The sequence below is a fragment of the Jaculus jaculus genome, chromosome 16, assembly GCF_020740685.1.
Source record: "Jaculus jaculus isolate mJacJac1 chromosome 16, mJacJac1.mat.Y.cur, whole genome shotgun sequence".
NCBI classification, from domain to species: domain Eukaryota; kingdom Metazoa; phylum Chordata; class Mammalia; order Rodentia; family Dipodidae; genus Jaculus; species Jaculus jaculus.
In genome coordinates this window covers 35693849-35710851 of record NC_059117.1, presented here as the reverse complement: position 1 = coordinate 35710851, position 17003 = coordinate 35693849, and the positions used below count along the sequence as shown (strand labels likewise).

The window sequence follows — 17003 nt, the reverse complement described above, 5'->3', positions numbered from 1 at the left end:
TGGCACACACTTTTAATCCCAGCACTCGGGAGACAGAGGTAGGGGGATCACCGTGAGTTTGAGGCCACCCTGAGACTACAGAGTGAATTCCAGGTCAGCCTGAGCTAGAGTGAGACCCTACCTCAGAAAACAACACAAAATAAAACAAAAAATTCGGTCAGCGTATTTAACCTGCCCAGCACACAGCTCTCTACAGATGTGAGGCACCACATGAACTTCATTCATCATCTCTTACTGCCCTGTACTCTCTTCAGTAAGTTTGTGGGTCATTGTCCAGTTGTGTAACAGTTTCAAATTGCTCTGAACTATTTCCTAAATATTGCCTTTCAGTTTCTGTGTTTATACTGGGGACAAGGAACAAATTGAAAATGGTGTTCAGTCTCAGTCCTCAGAATCACTGGCTCAGGAGATTTTCATGCAAGTGGTGCTTCATGGTTTCATTCTGATTATTATTTTTTAAGTTATATATTTATTTATGAGTGGGGTCTGGGGAAGAGGCAGATAGAGAGGGAAAGAATGGGCATGCTAAGGCCTCTAGCCAGTGCAAATGAATTCCAGGCACATACACCACATTGTGCATCTGGCTTATGTGGGTACTGGGGAATCAAACCTGAGTCCTTTGGCTTTTTTTGCAGGCAAGCACCTTAACTGTTAAGCCATGTTTCCAGCCATCATTCTGATTATTGTGGTTAAGACAGTTGTATCCTGTAGTCTTAAAGATGACCTAGTCTTTCAAGGATATTTGGAAGTGCTTCTGTGAAATATATCAGTGTAATCGACTTTATTGTTACTTCCTCTCTTCCCTTTTTATAATATTTTGTGTTTTAATTTGGAAATATTTCCAGAGTTGACAGCATTTTTTTTGGCATTTTTGAAACTTAGGACCTTTTCTGTTGGTACTTGAAGTCTGGTGAATTTGATCTTTGGATTTTATTAATTTTCCACTCAGTTTTATTCATTTAACAAATATTTATTGAATGTACATGATGCTAGGGACTGCTTGGGAATAGAGGCAATCAAAAACAGTCTAAATTCTTGATCTTATAGACTCGAACATATATTCCAGCAGATAAGACAGACATTAAACAAACACCTGAACTGACACTACTAGTAATGAGGGTAAAATAAGGCAGAGTAGAGAAAGTGTGTGCTGGGACCAACGAGGTGATAGTGGGGTGAAGATGAGAAGCCAGCGTGGAGACTGAGAGGACTGACAGGCAAGAGCTTCCCAGGAAGAAATAGTATGAGCAGAGGCGCTGAGGGGGATATGTGTGTTGTATTCAAGAAACTTACAATCAGGCGGTGTATATAGGTATGGTGGTTTGCTCAAATGATGCTTTAGGTGACTAACTTTGAGGTAGGCATGTAATCTGGCTGTCAGTGCTCATGTCTATTATGAAAGAGCTACATTGAGTTGCTCTGGTATTTTTAGGGCAGGAATCCAGAGAAGGAGAAGTATTACTGACTGCTGGTACCATAATAGTATCCTTCCAGGTTCTTTGTCCTTTTTTTTTTCTACCTGTGCTTATCAGTCACTATTCAATAAAAAAAAATGAGCTTGGAGTTGGAGAGGTGGCTCAGTGGTTAAGGTGCTTACCTGCAAAGCCAAAGGACCCAGGTTCGATTCCCCAGGATCCACATATAGCCAGATGCACAAAGTGGCACATGCATCTGGAGTTCGTTTGCAGTGGCTGGAGGCTCTGGTGTACCCAGTGTCTGTCTGTCTGTCTGTCTCTCTCTGTCTTGTAATAAATAAATAATATTTTAAAAATATGAACTTGATCCTTTCTTTGCTTAATTAGGAACATTTCTTCTGCTTGGTCATAAAAAGAACATTTTAAAATTTTTATTTATTTATTTGAGAGCAACAGACAGTGAGAGGAAGAGGGAGAGGGAGAGAGAGAGGGAGAATGGGCGCGCCAGGGCCTCCAGCCACTGAAAATTCGAACTCCAAACGTGTGCGCCCCCTTGTGCATCTGGCTAACGTGGGTCCTGGGGAATCGAACCTTGAACCGGGGTCCTTAGACTTCACAGGCAAGTACTTAACCGCTGAGCCATCTCTCCAGCCCCCAAAAAGAGCATTTTTCTGCCACATTTCTATGACTAGAAATCTTAGTATACAGACTTCATAGAATGTTGTAAAAGCATATTTGTAACTTAATTGCTTCAGAGCTGAAGTTATGTTTTATTTATTTATTATCATTTATATTTATTACTAATTTTGCAAAGTAATTATCTGGATGATATATTCATATTTGCAAGTAATGTGCTTTGATCATATTCACCCCTTCTATTACCCTTATCACCTGTTCCTCCCTCCCTTTTCTCCTTCTATACCTCAAACGGTTCCCCTTTTATTTTCATGTCCTTTTTTGTCCACACACACACACACACACACACACACACTTAACATGATCTTCAGTCCATCCATTTCCTGCATAATTTCATTCCTTTTAATGGCTTAATAAAACTCCATTTTGCATATATACCACATTTCTTTACCCATTTATCTGTTGGTGATAAGATACCTGAGTCCATAATTATGAATAGGGTCTATTGAGAATTATTGTGGTAAACATGGGCATACTGGAATCTCTACTGTGTATTGCCTTTTATTCCTTTTGGTATATACCTAGATCATATAGTAGTAATATTTTTAATATTTTGAAAAGCTGTCTTTTTTTCCCATGCTGAAAATTGAACCCAGGGGTCTGCTCCTGTTAGGCAAATTCTCTGCTACTAAGCTACAGCTCCAACCAGAACTCAGGATGTACTTTATTATTTTTTTTCAAAATTTTAAAATATTTTGAGACTGAGAGAAAGAGGCAAAGAGAGGGGACAGAGAGAGGATAGGTGCACCAGGGCCTCCAGCTGCTGCAAATGAACTCCAAACGCAAGCACCACCTTATGTAACTGGCTTATGTTGGTCCTAGGGAATCAAACCTAGGTCCTTTGGCTTTATAGGCCAAGTGCCTTAACCTGTAAACCATCTCTCCAGCCCTCAGGATATACTTTAAAATAGAAGATTCTTGCCGATTAAGTTCTCAGTAGAGTCATAAAAAAAAAAACCATTCAACACATAAAAATATACTTGAGGTGCAGGTCTTCTTGATAGTATGTATTAGCCCAGTTACCATGTTTGACAATGCTTCCACAAGGGCATAAAATGAAGCCCAGTCACTTGGGATCCCAGCATATTCGAATGCTCTGTGGCATGCCTTAGAGATATTCAAGTTAGACATGCCAAACAGTGCCTGCATTTCCCACATTGTGTATGCTATTTTATTCTTTTCTGGCCTGCTGAAGAGCCTTGTCTCCATTTCCTTAGGTGGAAAATGTGGATAATCGTATTCTTCTTAGAGTGTCGTGGGAATCAAGCAGGTTCCCATATGTCTTACATTACTTCACAAGCTATAAAACACTGAATAGATGTTTGTACTTGCCTGTATTGGTTTGAAATGCACAACTTTATTTATTTATTTTTTTGCAGTGTCATTTCTACTTTCCTTAGAATCCATCTTCATTTGGTTCTGCTTTCATTAAGCAAAAGCCCTTTTAATTTAGAATTTGAAACTGGTTATAAAGCTATTGAGTATGCTTTGATTAAAATTGATTGTGTGTTCATACAGACTGCCTTGAATAAATTTTCTAAAAAGGGTTATAAATTTACAAATGTTTGTTAGACTTACCAAGCTTGTTACATTGATTTAATTGGGCTTGCCCAGGGATTATGTTATAATGCAAGATTATTTAGTTTAGTGTAGTTTTTTAAAGACAATCTCTTTATGCAGACTACTCTTGGCAGGCTTCAAGCTTGTGGTGGGTTTGTCTCAGCCCTTCCAAATGGTGTTGGAATTACAGACATTCACCACGACAACTGGCTAAGATCATTAAAGTTAGTTTACAAAGGAATTTTTAAGAATTATTCCAAAACCTAAACACTCCCCTACCAGATTCTTTCTACCTGTATATGTCCCTAACCCTGTTCTTCCAAGCTCCCATCTAAAATCATCTCCTGTCATCTAAGAATGGAGTGACTGCCTGCTGCCTCCAGTTTCTGTTCTCTTTCCATGGCCACAGTGGTCACCTTTGCCTTCAAACACTATTTTGAGATGTGGGGGGAAAATAGCCCTTATGAAAGGGCAACTGCCAGAAGCTAGGTCATTTTTTTTCAACAGGGGGGACTAGTTTGAGTTAATCCATGTTTATTGGACTGTAACTATTATATCTTGCATAAATAATGTTGACTTAATACTTAGTTTACATGCATAGCCTATTTAAATAAAACATACACTATATATTGGTTTCTTCTCATTATAATTATTACTAGTAGAAAACCTGTTTGATAAATTGATTTAAATCTATTGTTAGTTAAATATAATTCACTAAAATTATAATGGCCTGATTTCCTTGAAAAGTCTGTGTCTGTGAATCAATCTCTTTTGTTTTGTTTTGTTTTTCGAGGTAGGTTCTCACTGTAGCCTGGGCTGATCTGGAGCTCACTTTCTAGTCCCAGGCTGGCCTTGAACTCACAGTGATCCTCCTACTTATGCCTCCTGAGTGCTGGGATTAAAGGCATGTGCCACCAAACCTGGCTTCTGGCTTGTGAATCTTGTGACATACTTGATTATGAGAATCACTCATCTTGCCTTTCTGAGAAATACACACACACACGTATGTATGTATATGTATATATATTTGGTTTTTCAAGGTAGGGTCTTACTCTAGTTCAGGCTGACCTGGAATTCATTATGTAGTCTCAGGGTGGCCTTGAACTCATGGCAATCCTCCTACTTCTGCCTCCCGAGTTCTAGAATTAAAGGCATGTGCCACCATGCCCAGCACCTTTCTAATATTTTAAAAAATATTTTTATTTATTTATTTGCAAGAAGAGAATGACAATGAACATCAAAATGAGCATGAATGGGCATGCCAAGGCCTCTTGCCACTGCATACAAACTCCACATGCTTGTGCAGCTGGCTTTATGTAGGTACTGGGGAATTGAACCCAGACCATCAGGCTTTGCACACAAGCACCTTTAACCGCTGAACCATCTCTCCAACCTACTTTTCTAATTTATTTTATTTGCAATAAGAGAGAGAGAAAGAGAGAGAGAGAGAATATAAGAATGGGCATATGAAGGGCCTCTTGCCACTACAAGAGCACTCCAGATGCATGCACTACTTTATGAATCTGGCTTTACATGGGTGCTAGGGAATTGAGCCCAGGCCTTCAGGCTTTGCAGACAAGCACCTTTAACTTCTGAGCTATCCTTTCAGCCTGCCTTTCTGATTGTTTTATTTATTTATTTGCATGGAGAGAAAGAAAGTGGGGGAGGGAGGGAGGGAGAGACAGAAAAAGAGACACACAGAGAGTGATACATCTGAGAGAATGGGCACTCTAGGGCCTCCTGCCACTGCAAATGAACTCCAGAAGCATATGCCACTTTTTGCATCTGGCTTTATATTGGTACCGGGGGGTTGAGTCCAGGCTGTCAGGCTTTGTAAACAAGCACCTTTACCCACTGAGCCATCTCTCCAGCCTCATCTTTCTTAGTTTTAATTGTCTTATAATGATACTTCCAGCTCTATTAACTTACTGAAATTGGGGGCGTGGTGGGAGAGGGACTGTTGTAGGTGATTCTGAATTATGTCTAAAATCAAGTCACAGCAGTGTTCAGATTACCCAGACGCTCTCAAGTATGGTTGCATTATGAATAGGTGTCATATTCTATCGCCACCCTACACACCAGCCATTACTCCCCAGAGAGAGCTGTGCCAGTGCTGCCCAGGATTCTTACTCCTGTTCTTGTGCCCTGTCTGTTGTATGTCACTATCTAGTTTGCTAGGAAGAAAGGACATGAAGGAAGAAATTTATAGCAATTTAGCCAAGAAGTGAAAAGACAGGATTTTAACAAGAACACTACTAGAGAGTTACAAAGTGGCTTCAGTCTTCATGTGCTTCCAGGCATACTTGGGTCACACCATTTGTCCTTCCACCAGAATTTTAAAAGCTTTATAAAATAGCTTAGTAATAAATAGTTTTCCTTCAGAAAAAAAAAAAAAAAACTTTCATGTATTTCAGGAGTTACCAGTTTGAGAAAACCTTTTACATGTCATATGATGGTGTCGTTAAAACACAGTCCCGTTCTCGAATTAGCATGTCATCTCTTCCAGTTGCTAGAGCCTGTGTGCCACCAGCTGTTTGAGTTCTACCGCAGTGGAGAGGAAGAGCTGCTGCAGTTTACGCTGCAGTTTCTCCCAGAACTGATTTGGTGCTACCTTGCAGTCTCCGCCAGCAGAAACGTGCACTGCAGTGGATGCATTGAAGCTCTTCTTCTAGGCATTTACAATTTGGTTTGTATTTTCCATAAAAACAAATGCTTGTCAGGAAACTTCTTTTGCTTTTTATGGCTATTGAAAGCATACATGTAATTACATAAATATAATAGGCTGATTGAGAGTTGAAAAGCAGACAAAGGTATTGAAAGATCTGGACTGTTCCCAGAGCAGGACCTGTTGACTTAGCACTCAGTTTGCAATATTGATAGTTTATATATGAATTATGAGATGGCATCCTAGATACCTAGGTTTGTACTTTTTAAGATGGAAAAGGAAGTTAAAATCATTTTCCGGATGTATTTCATGTTTAGATAATTATTTAACTATTAATTGATTTAATTGATTAATTAATGAATTAATTGATTGATTGAACGTAATTTGTTACTTGAAGATCAATGATTAAGATATCTCTATCAAGCTGGGCCTGGTGGCTCTTGCCTATAATCCTAGCACTTGGAGGCAGAGGTAGGAAGATCACCATGAGTTCTAAGCCAGCCTGGGCTACAGAGTGAGATAACAAAAGATAGTTATATTTCAACCATCCTGAAAACTGTGTCAGCTTTAATTTAGTATGTGTTTAGTTTTGATTTTTGTTCTGCTGAGGATGAAACCCAGGCATCATAGATTAGAAGCAAGTACTCAGTCACTGTGTTACACCCCAGCCTCCTTTTATTTTAAAAGTGGAAGAAAGTTCATTTGAACTAAAGATGCATATGAATAATTGATAATGGCTTGATAATTTTTCATTGATACTAAATTTCTTTGTACTTTAGTCTTTAAAAATTAGCCTAATTGTTTATTTTTAAAATTTATTATAAAACAGTAATATTTTCTTTCACCTTTTTTTAGGAAATAGTTGACAAACAAGGGCATAGCAAAGTACTGAGTTTTACAATTCCTTCTTTGTCCAAACCATCTGTGTATCATGAAGTAAGTGAATTTTTATCAGAATAAGTTTATTGGGGTCTGAGGTGAGGTCTGATATACCATAAATTAGGGTATAGTTACCTGGGCACAAAGAATTGATACATTTATTCATACACCCCCCCAAAATAATAAAGCACCACACAAAGTGTTTACTGTTCTCAGAATGAAATGAGAAGTTAAAAATTTTAAGCTCTGAACTAAAATCTGGTAGTAAGAAATCTAGTGAAACTATTTTTCTTTTCTCTGGTAGGTTAGTCTAGATTAATATTTGTGTAGATTAATCTAGATTAATGTTGGGGGGGATTGTGTATTCTCATGGTAGAATTTTGGAAATTAAGCTAGCTTTTATCTTATAATTTTTATTAAATCTTAGAGCAAAAATTTGATAGGCAGTCTGAATATTCTCAAGATACATAATGTTCCTGGCAACCACTCTTGTGCTGCATGTGTTCTGACTATTACGTTCCCAGAAAACTATCTATTTTTGTCTTTGTCTTTATTCAAATGTCTTCTTCAGCCTTCCAGCATTGGGTCCATGGCTCTCACTGAGAGTGCGCTATCCCAGCACGGTTTGTCAAAAGTTATATACAGTGGGCCCCATCCTCAACGGGAGATGCTGACGGCACAGAACAGGTATGCCATGCAGATAACTCCTCATCCTACCACACAGATTATAAGAAAATTATTTCAGTAAACTAATGTTTAATGAGTTGTATGGAACAATTTATTAGAATATTGAATCATTTGTAGAGGAAACAGATGCATTTAGATTTGTTTCAAATGTCATCTGGAGCACTGAGTGTTTAAGATATATGACTGTTACTTGCAAAGACTTCTTTTGCCTTTAGTTTTTATTGCTAGGCTTATAATGTATAAGTCTGGATCTGTTGCATAATATTTCTTCTAGGACTTTCTTCCCTGTTCTAGTTGGCTTCTTAGAATTTGAAAGATTTGTTAGTAGTCTTTTGTTAACATTCCTTTGGTTTGTCTTCAGGTTTGAAGTGTTGACGTTCCTTTTGTTGTGTTACAATGCTGCCTTAACCTATATGCCCAGTGTTTCTCTTCAATCACTGTGTCAAATTTGTTCAAGGTAAATTAAAATTTAAATGTTTTTAATATTGACGTACATGAGTATAAAACTACTAGTTTCTTACATATCTCAGTTATTTTTGTTTTGCGTAATCTGTTTAAACAGTACATAAGATAATATAAAAATCTGCCTACCTAGCACATGGAAACTCCTTAGAAATGAGAGCCACAACAGTGTGATGATGAAATGGCTCAGGGGTAAGAGTGCTTGCCACACAAGCATAAGGGCCTGAGATAGCCTGAGTTTGAGCCCCAGCATCCAGGTAAAAAGCTGGGCATAATTGCAGCCCCAGTCCTATGATAGGTACAGACAGGAGACTCTGGCTCACTGCTTCAGTGAAAGACTCTATTTCAAGGACACAGTGTGAATGAGTGAAGTTCACCCTTGCTTACATGTGTGTACACAAGGAGTGCACATCTGTGCATGCACACGTGTCGTGTATACACTATGTGTACACCACATTTCACACAACGTATACTATAATGATGATGCTGATGACTACTGCTACACACACATGAAATGATGAAGATAAAACTGAGTAACATTTAAATAGGGTATAAGGATGGGATGATTATGACCTTTTAATTAGTGACATGTGGTGGTTTTGTTGTTATTTATTCATATTTACTGTGCTCTATTTGGTGGCAAGAAATAAGAGATAGAGTTTTGTGTCTCCCCCCTCTGCCCCCCATGAAGCATGGTCTCACTCTTGCCCAGGCTCACCTGGAAATCACCTTGTTTTCCAGGATGGCCTTGAACTCACAGTGATCCTCCTACCTCAGCCTCCTGAGTGCTGGGATTAAAGGCATAAGCCACCATGCCTAGCTTTATATTACTTGTTTATAAGGCAGTAAAGACAGACTGTTGCTTTTTACAAGTCAAGTAATTGAAGGAAATTAGACTATCAAGAAACATTTGTATTTGAGGAAAGTGTTTTTAAAATGAAACGTATCAAAGGGGAGAATGTATTAGTTACTATTTTTATTGTTGTGATAAAATCCCTGGCAAAAGCAATTTAAAGAGGGGAAGGATTTCTCTTGCCTTACAATTTGAGGTAAGTTCATCATGGTGGGGAAGGTATGTCAGAGAAAGGGGCTTCTATCAGCAGCGTGATTGGTCACATTGCATCCTTAGTCAGCAAATGGAGAAAAGATTAATGCTAGCACTTAGCACATATCCTGGATTCCAACCCATGGGATGGTACTGCCCAAATTTAGGGTGGATCTTCCCTCCTCAATTAAACCTTAGGAAAAACACCCTCACAGACATGCCCAGATATGTATTTCCTGGGTGATTCTAAGTCCAGTCCAGTTGATAATAAGGATTAATCATCAGGCTGGAGAGATAGCTTAGTGGATATATTTATCAGCACTACAAATAACTTTTACTGGTATATACTACAGTTCTTTAAGGTTCAGGAAGTAGCTTCCATTTTTATTTTCATATCAATCTAATACATGCTTATCTTTCCTTTTTATGCAGACTGTAAGTATTAAAGATGAAACTGTAGCCATGCATGGCACACGCTCTTAATCCTAGCACTTGGGAGGTAGAGGTAGGAGGCTCGCTGTGAGTTCAGGGCCACCATGAGCCAACACAGTCAATTAACCCAGGTCAGCCTGGGTTACAATAAAACCCTACTTTGGAAGAGAGGGAGGGAGAGAGGGAGGGAGAGAGGGAGAGAGAGAGAGAGGGAGAAACAGTACTCACTATCATTGAATTTGCCCCCAATACTGGACTCACTGAGTTTGTTCTAGTTGACAAACTTGGATTTGAATTCCAGAAATATTTGTTCCTCTGTGTCTATAGTGAAACTGCTCCTCTCCTCTCTTCCAGTCACTTCCTTGCTTGAATAGATGAACAGATTTCTTTTTGATTTTAGTCTATCAAGGGTATCTTTATAGTTCAAGTAGGCCATGTTAAAGATTAATTTACCTGACTAATTAAATTTGATATGAGGATATACCATTCAGCTGATCTCTTGGAAGGTCTGATCGGTATGTTATTTTGGTGGGGGTGGGGAATCAGAACTTGTGCAGGGAACATTAAAAAAACAGGAGTAAGGCTTTCACTTGGCTTGTTTATGCTTTTGTTTGCATTTTATTTAAAGTCAGTAAAGGGTATATGATAAAAGCATATCCTTGAATAGAGAGATCACATAACTGGAAAATAAATCAGAAAACCTTTAAGTTCTAATAATGAGGAATGAGCTAAAAAGATATTCAGTCAGAGAAAACTTGGACTGCTTTGGCCTTGGCACCAGTAGCCTCAGGCCCTTTGCTTGCCACTTGACCAAAAATGCGGACAGGAATTGGTGAAAGGAAATTTAGTTATTTATAGTTTTGGCCAGAACTGGTGAGAGAGAAAGTCTCCCTTTCTCTGCCTGCTCTGTAGCAGTGTGTAGTTTATAATGAAGATGAAACAAAGGCCTTTGTGACAATTCCTCCTCTGGTGCCAGGGCTTCAGGCTATTCTTGTCCCTAGCATAGAGTTCCCTGGAGAAACTCTAATTTCTTTTTAGGGCCATCATACACTGTTACAATTTAAATGTTGCCTCTTAGTTCTGGGCATGCTGATGAAAGCCTCTTATCCCAGTACTCAGGAGGCACAGATAGGAGTATCACTGTGAGTTCGAGGCCAGTCTGAACTAGAATGAGACAAATTCGTGAAGTATTCCATATTAAAAAAAAAAGAAAGGAAGGAAGGAAGGAAGGAAACAAATGTTGCCTTTTTACCATAGCCTTCCATGACTACTTTTTCTTTCCCTTATAAATTTTTTTTTTTAAGTCCAGGCTGGCTGGAATTAACTGTGTAGCCCAGGCTGGCCTCTAACTCATGGTCCTTCTACACCACCACACTTGGCTAGGACCATCTTTTCTATATTAGTATTCTATAGTAGTACACTAGATACAGGACTTCGTGGTGTCTGCAAGCATGATGGAGCCCTCCTGAGTTATTGGTTGAGCTTTTAACTCAGGAGTTATGGTGACAGACACTCATGGTCACACAAAACAGTCAGTGGCCTCCAGGTTCTTCTCTTGTGAATTGAAGAAAGAAATCCACAAGATCATGTGGGGTTTGGTTTAGATAGATTTTATTGTAGAGCTTAAGACAAGAAAAGAAGGCAGAGCTCCTGTAAAGCAGAACGAGTCTTGAGCGGATAATCCTCCTGGTGACCCTTACTGTTTTTTGTTTTTTTTTTTAATTTTTTGTTTATTTTTTTTTTATTTATTTGAAAGTGACAGACAGAAAGAGGCAGATAGAGAGAGAGAGAATGGGCGCGCCAGGGCCTCCAGCCACTGCAAACGAACTCCAGACGCGTGCACCCCCTTGTGCATCTGGCTAACGTGGGACCTGGGGAATCGAGCCTTGAACCTGGGTCCTTAGGCTTCATAGGCGAGTGCTTAACCGCTAAGCCATCTCTCCAGCCCACTCTTACTGTTTTTTGTTTGTTAGTTGTTAATAGGAATAACTATTGAATGTGGGGGTGTGCTGGTCAGTGCAGTTCCCATCTTGCTCTCTGGGAACCTAGCAGTCTGTCACATCCTTACCTCTGGTTTCCAGGGAAGGGGAGCTCCTTTGGTGAAGAAGAGATTAGGGAAGATCAGACCCTTTTGACATTTCTGGCCTCCAGCAAGGTGGAAGTTGCGAGGACTCCTTTTAGAGAAAAAGGGATAAGGAAGGGCTGGATCCCCCCTTACAGGCTCCAGAACATATCCGACTTTTAGCCAAGAGCAAAACAGCCTTGCACATTTCCAGTTTCTGTTTCCTGCACTTCATCTGACCTCAGTGGTGTTGACAAGTACACATTTGATGGAGTTACTTCCTTTCTTGAACCTGATAAAACCTTTAGCTGCCTCTCATTTTCCTACAAATAGTTCACCTCACCCTGTGCTTCTCACCAAACCAGCTTCCTAGCCTCCTAGCATTCATTCCTCCTGCTAAAACCTCCCACACTCCTGGGTTTTCATCTGTGCTGCTCCTTCCCTGCTTTGCCCTTCGCTCTGTGTTCCCAAGAACTGGAGAACGGCAGGGCTCCCTTCAAAGTAGTGAGACGCCCGTTCCCAGTGCCATTCTGTCCTTTGCCCTCCTCTGGAACTTGTTTGCAAATACTTGCTTAGGACACATTCCTGTGATTAGATTATAAATCCCTGTGAGAAGGACATCTTTATCCCTGCTCCAAACATTTACTGAATAAATAATGAATGAATTGAAAAATCCTGACTTTTCACACAGTGGTTCTCTAGTATTTACTACCATCTCACTGTAAAGGTAAAAATAAAACAGGAAGTCAGTGAAAATGAGAGTAAGCTGAGTATTCTAGTTTGGGTATAACTTTTTGTTGTTCTTTATGCTGTGTAATGCCAAACAAAATTAGAGTTGGTTTTATTTCATGTGCACTAATTTTTCTCAGTTTCCCAACTTTTTGTTTTTGGTTCTGAAAAATTCTGAGACCCTCTCAACCTCAAACGAGCTTATATTTATGCTTTGAATTCATGGCCTTCTTAAGAATTTTGGGGGGCAATTTTTGCGTGAATATAATGTATTTTGATCAGATTCACTCCCATTACTATTATCCCCTCTCAATAAACCTTTTATTTTCTCAACTCCCCCTCCCCACCAACCATTCACTGCCAATGGCTAATCCTGAAGGAGTAGGGTCTTGTAAGCTCCTCTCTCAAGAAAGATATTTTTGAACCAGTCCATGGTACTTACACATTTTACGGGGGGAGGCTTAGATTCATTGAGTAGAGGGAATAAATACTAAGTACCTAGTAGTGAAGGGGAGCGGTTAAATAATTGCATTTCATTGGTTAGTGCTATATTAAGTGAAGGTTATTATCAACCAGAACACATTATAAGAAAGCAGCTATTTTCTACTAGAGTAATTAAAAATAGAAATTTGTTGCTTATCTTAAAAGTTCATGTTTACACCAGGCATGGTGGTACATGACTTTAATCCCAGCACTTTGGAGGTAGAGGTAGGAAGATCATTGTAAATTTGAAGGCAGTCTGAGACTACATAGTGGCAGCCTGGGCTACAGGGAGACCCTACCTCAAAGAAACAACAAAAAAGTCATATTTATCAAAAAATTTAGGAAATACATATGTGGTGGTTTGATTCAGGTGTTCCCCATAAGCTTAGATATTCTGAATGCTAGGTTCCCAGTTGATGGAGATTTGGGAATTAACGCCTCCTGGAGGCAGTGTATTGTTGGAGGTGGGCTTATGAGTGTTACAGCCAATGTTCCCTTGCTGTTATCCATCTGATGTTGGCCAGGAGGTGATGTCCAGCCTCTGCTCAGGTCATCGTTTTCCCCTGCCATCATGGAGCTTCCCGTTGAGTCCACAAGCCAAAATGACCTTTTTTTTTTTCCCCTCCCCACTAGCTGACCTTGGTTGGGTGTTGCCGGCAGTACAAACCTGACTGCAGTGGTTCATGTTTATCAGAAAATTTAGGAAATACATATAAGCATAAAGGATGAAAACAAGTCTATACTCCCACAGATCAGAAGTAACTATGACTTTGTATATGTTTTCTTTGAGAAATAGATATGTTTCTTACAACCTGAGATTATATTGTATGTGTTATGCTATATGACTTCTTAAAGCCCCAGTACTAGGGATGGCCCCAGAGCCTCACACATACTAGGAAAGCATTTGCTACTAAGCTACATCAGCCCTAAGTGCTCTTATAAAGTACACTGTTTTATTTTTTATTTATTTTTTTTAAATTTTATTTATTTATTTGAGAGCAACAGACACAGAGAGAAAGACAGATAGAGGGAGAGAGAGAGAATGGGCGCGCCAGGGCTTCCAGCCTCTGTAAACGAACTCCAGATGCATGCGCCCCCTTGTGCATCTGGCTAACATGGGACCTGGGGAACCGAGCCTCGAACCGGGGTCCTTAGGCTTCACAGGCAAGCGCTTAACCGCTAAGTCATCTCTCCAGCCCAAAGTACACTGTTTTAATTGCAACCTAGTACTCCAAATGTTTGCTAGAATTGGTCTCCTCTTTTGGACTATTAGTTGGCTTCCTAGTTAGTATAATGCATTTTGTATTTAACTTTCACTGCTGCATTCTTTATGCTTTTATTTTGTTTCTGTTAGTTGCACTGAAAAAAATAATAAAATTTGTTTTTTTTTAGTATTTTCCTTCAGGCATCATGTATCAGGATATAAAGATATATAACCACTTGTTTATATTTTATTTATTTTTAGAAGTACACACCACCATGCCTTCCATTTTTAGAAGAGTTCTGAGAATTGAACTTGGGTCTGAGCACTTGCAAGCACTTTACCCATTGAGCCATTTCCCCAGCCCACTTGGATTTTAGTTCCATTCCTTTTTTAGCATTGTTTTTAAGTGTATCTTAAATTTATCATAGGTTTTACATGAAGTTTGGGCCTAATTAATAGTTATGTTTTTGATCCTGTAGTTTATATAAAGAACTTTGTCAGTGTAGTAGACAGCTTCAGGTCTGCTGAGATGAACTTCCAGACCAGGCACAGTTATGGAAGAAGGGATATTTATTGAAACTTACAGATCCAGGAAAAGTTCCATAATGGCAGAAGAAACTGGCCCTGATTTCACAGGCCCAAGCATAGAAAGAGAAGCCACAAGCCCAAAGCCAAAAGCTACACAGCACACTTCAGGAACTCCAGGTGGATCTAGGCACTTTGCATATCTTTAGATTGCAATTTCAAACCTACCACCACACCTTAAGATCCACCCAGTGACACCTCCTCTAGCCAGGTGGCTACAGATCCAAACTACAAATTAATAAAACCCTGAATATATTGAGGACCATCCATTCAAACTACCATATTCTGCTCCTGGTATCCAATAGATTCAAAACTATCACACATTGTAAATTGTATTCAGTCCAATTTCAAAGATCCCCAGAGTCTTGACCAACTTAAGATAGTTTCAAAGTCTCAAGTCTCTTCTGAGATTTAAGTTCTTCCTTAGCTGTGAGTCCTGTAAAATCAAACAAGTTAAATACTTCCAACATATAACGGCACAGAATAAACATTTTCAACTGGTATAAGGCATAGCAAGGAGAGACTAAAACAATGCAAACTCAACCATCAAACAAACTCAAACTTCTGCAGTTCAGGTTCAATATAATCAGAGACTGACAGTCTCCGGCTTTTCCAATTTCACCCCTTGAGCTGGGCAGAGTAGCCAGGGAACACTTCCATCCCAGGCCAACAGTGCTGTCCATGGTAATCCTTGCAGTCCTGGTATATCCAAAACATCTTTGGGTCTCCAGGTGGAACTAAGCACTTTGCATCTCTTTAGATTGGAATTTCAAACCCACTACCACACCTTAAGATCTGCCCAGTGACACCTCTTCCAGGCAGGTGGCTACAAATATAAACTACAAACTAATAAGACACTGAATATATTGGGGGCTGTCTATTCAAACTACCACAGTCAGGTATTAAACTTATACTAAGGATATGTTTATAACAAGTTCTGTGTAATGTTCCAAAATTTACTGACAATTTGAATTGGACAAAATTTGTAAACCTATAGTAAATGAGCCTGATTTATTTACTGTATATATCAGGTTGCCTCTAGCTTTATAATTTTTTCCCAGTTCAATTTATTCAGGGACATGTTAAAGACAAATGTTCTGTTTGGAAGTGTTGTTTTTTCATAGACACTAGGTTTGTTATTTTTATGTTGGTATATAATCATTAAATTACCTAAAATCTTACAAATATGTTTATTTTGGTCTTTCTAGAATCTGTGTTTGTGGATATCCTCGACAACAAGTAAGAAAATACAAAGGCATAAGTAGCAGGATACAAGTTTCTTCAGGATTTATGGTGCAAATGTTAACAGGAATTTATTTTGCCTTGTAAGTTTATCTCACATGCAAAGCATACTTTTTATTTCTTGGTATATTGCAGTTTGTCAACCTATTGTTGAAACCTCAATAAACAGTCAACATACTTTTCTGAGAGCATAAGAATCAAATTTTTGACGATAGTTTTATTACTTAAAACATATGTTTTAAAATTGTGAAGAATTTGAAACCAATTAAAATACTTTACCTTTTTTCTTTAAGTCAAGGTTAGTATGAAAATGAATGCAATTTACAGTAATATATTCATAGTCCCACTCTTCATTACTGTTTTTGTTTTGCTGTAATTTTCAAATAGGTTATTTATTTATGAGAGAAAGAGAAGGAGGCAGAAATAGGAAGGGAGGGAAAGAGAGATATATATAGAGAGAGATCGGGGCCTCTAACCACTACAAATGAACAAAGTCGATACATGCACCACCATGTGCAGCTGGTTTATGTGGGTACTAGGGAATCATACCTGGGTCCTTAGGCATTGTAGGCAAGCACCTTAACCTCTAAGCAATCTGTTTAGCTCAAAATAGGTTTTAAAAACCCCTAATTACTATTGTTATCTGTTTCCTGAAAGTGTTATTAATTTACTATTAATTTTTAATGTTGGTACTTGGTCATAAATAGTGTCATTGGTACTGGTATATTTTTTTTTGAGCTCTAGCTTTTAGTGTGTAATTCTCTTACATATGGTACTGTACTTCACATTATCCACTGGAAGATTATAAGCTTCTTGAGTAAAGGCAGATTTTATAGGGTGTGGGTCAGGTCTGGCCT

General features: G+C 38.9%; 1 protein-coding gene across 2 annotated transcripts in view; it reads left to right on the top strand.

The window, feature by feature from the left end:
- Window positions 1-17003, top strand: part of Fam126a (family with sequence similarity 126 member A) — a 108385-nt gene that overhangs the window by 67367 nt on the left and 24015 nt on the right. For both annotated transcript variants that reach the window (XM_004652821.2, XM_045135758.1), the window contains exons 4-8: window positions 6178-6357; window positions 7192-7272; window positions 7787-7902; window positions 8264-8359; window positions 16113-16229. In XM_004652821.2, coding sequence (XP_004652878.1) covers window positions 6178-6357; window positions 7192-7272; window positions 7787-7902; window positions 8264-8359; window positions 16113-16229 — 590 coding nt within the window. The remainder of the gene's footprint in view (window positions 1-6177; window positions 6358-7191; window positions 7273-7786; window positions 7903-8263; window positions 8360-16112; window positions 16230-17003) is intronic.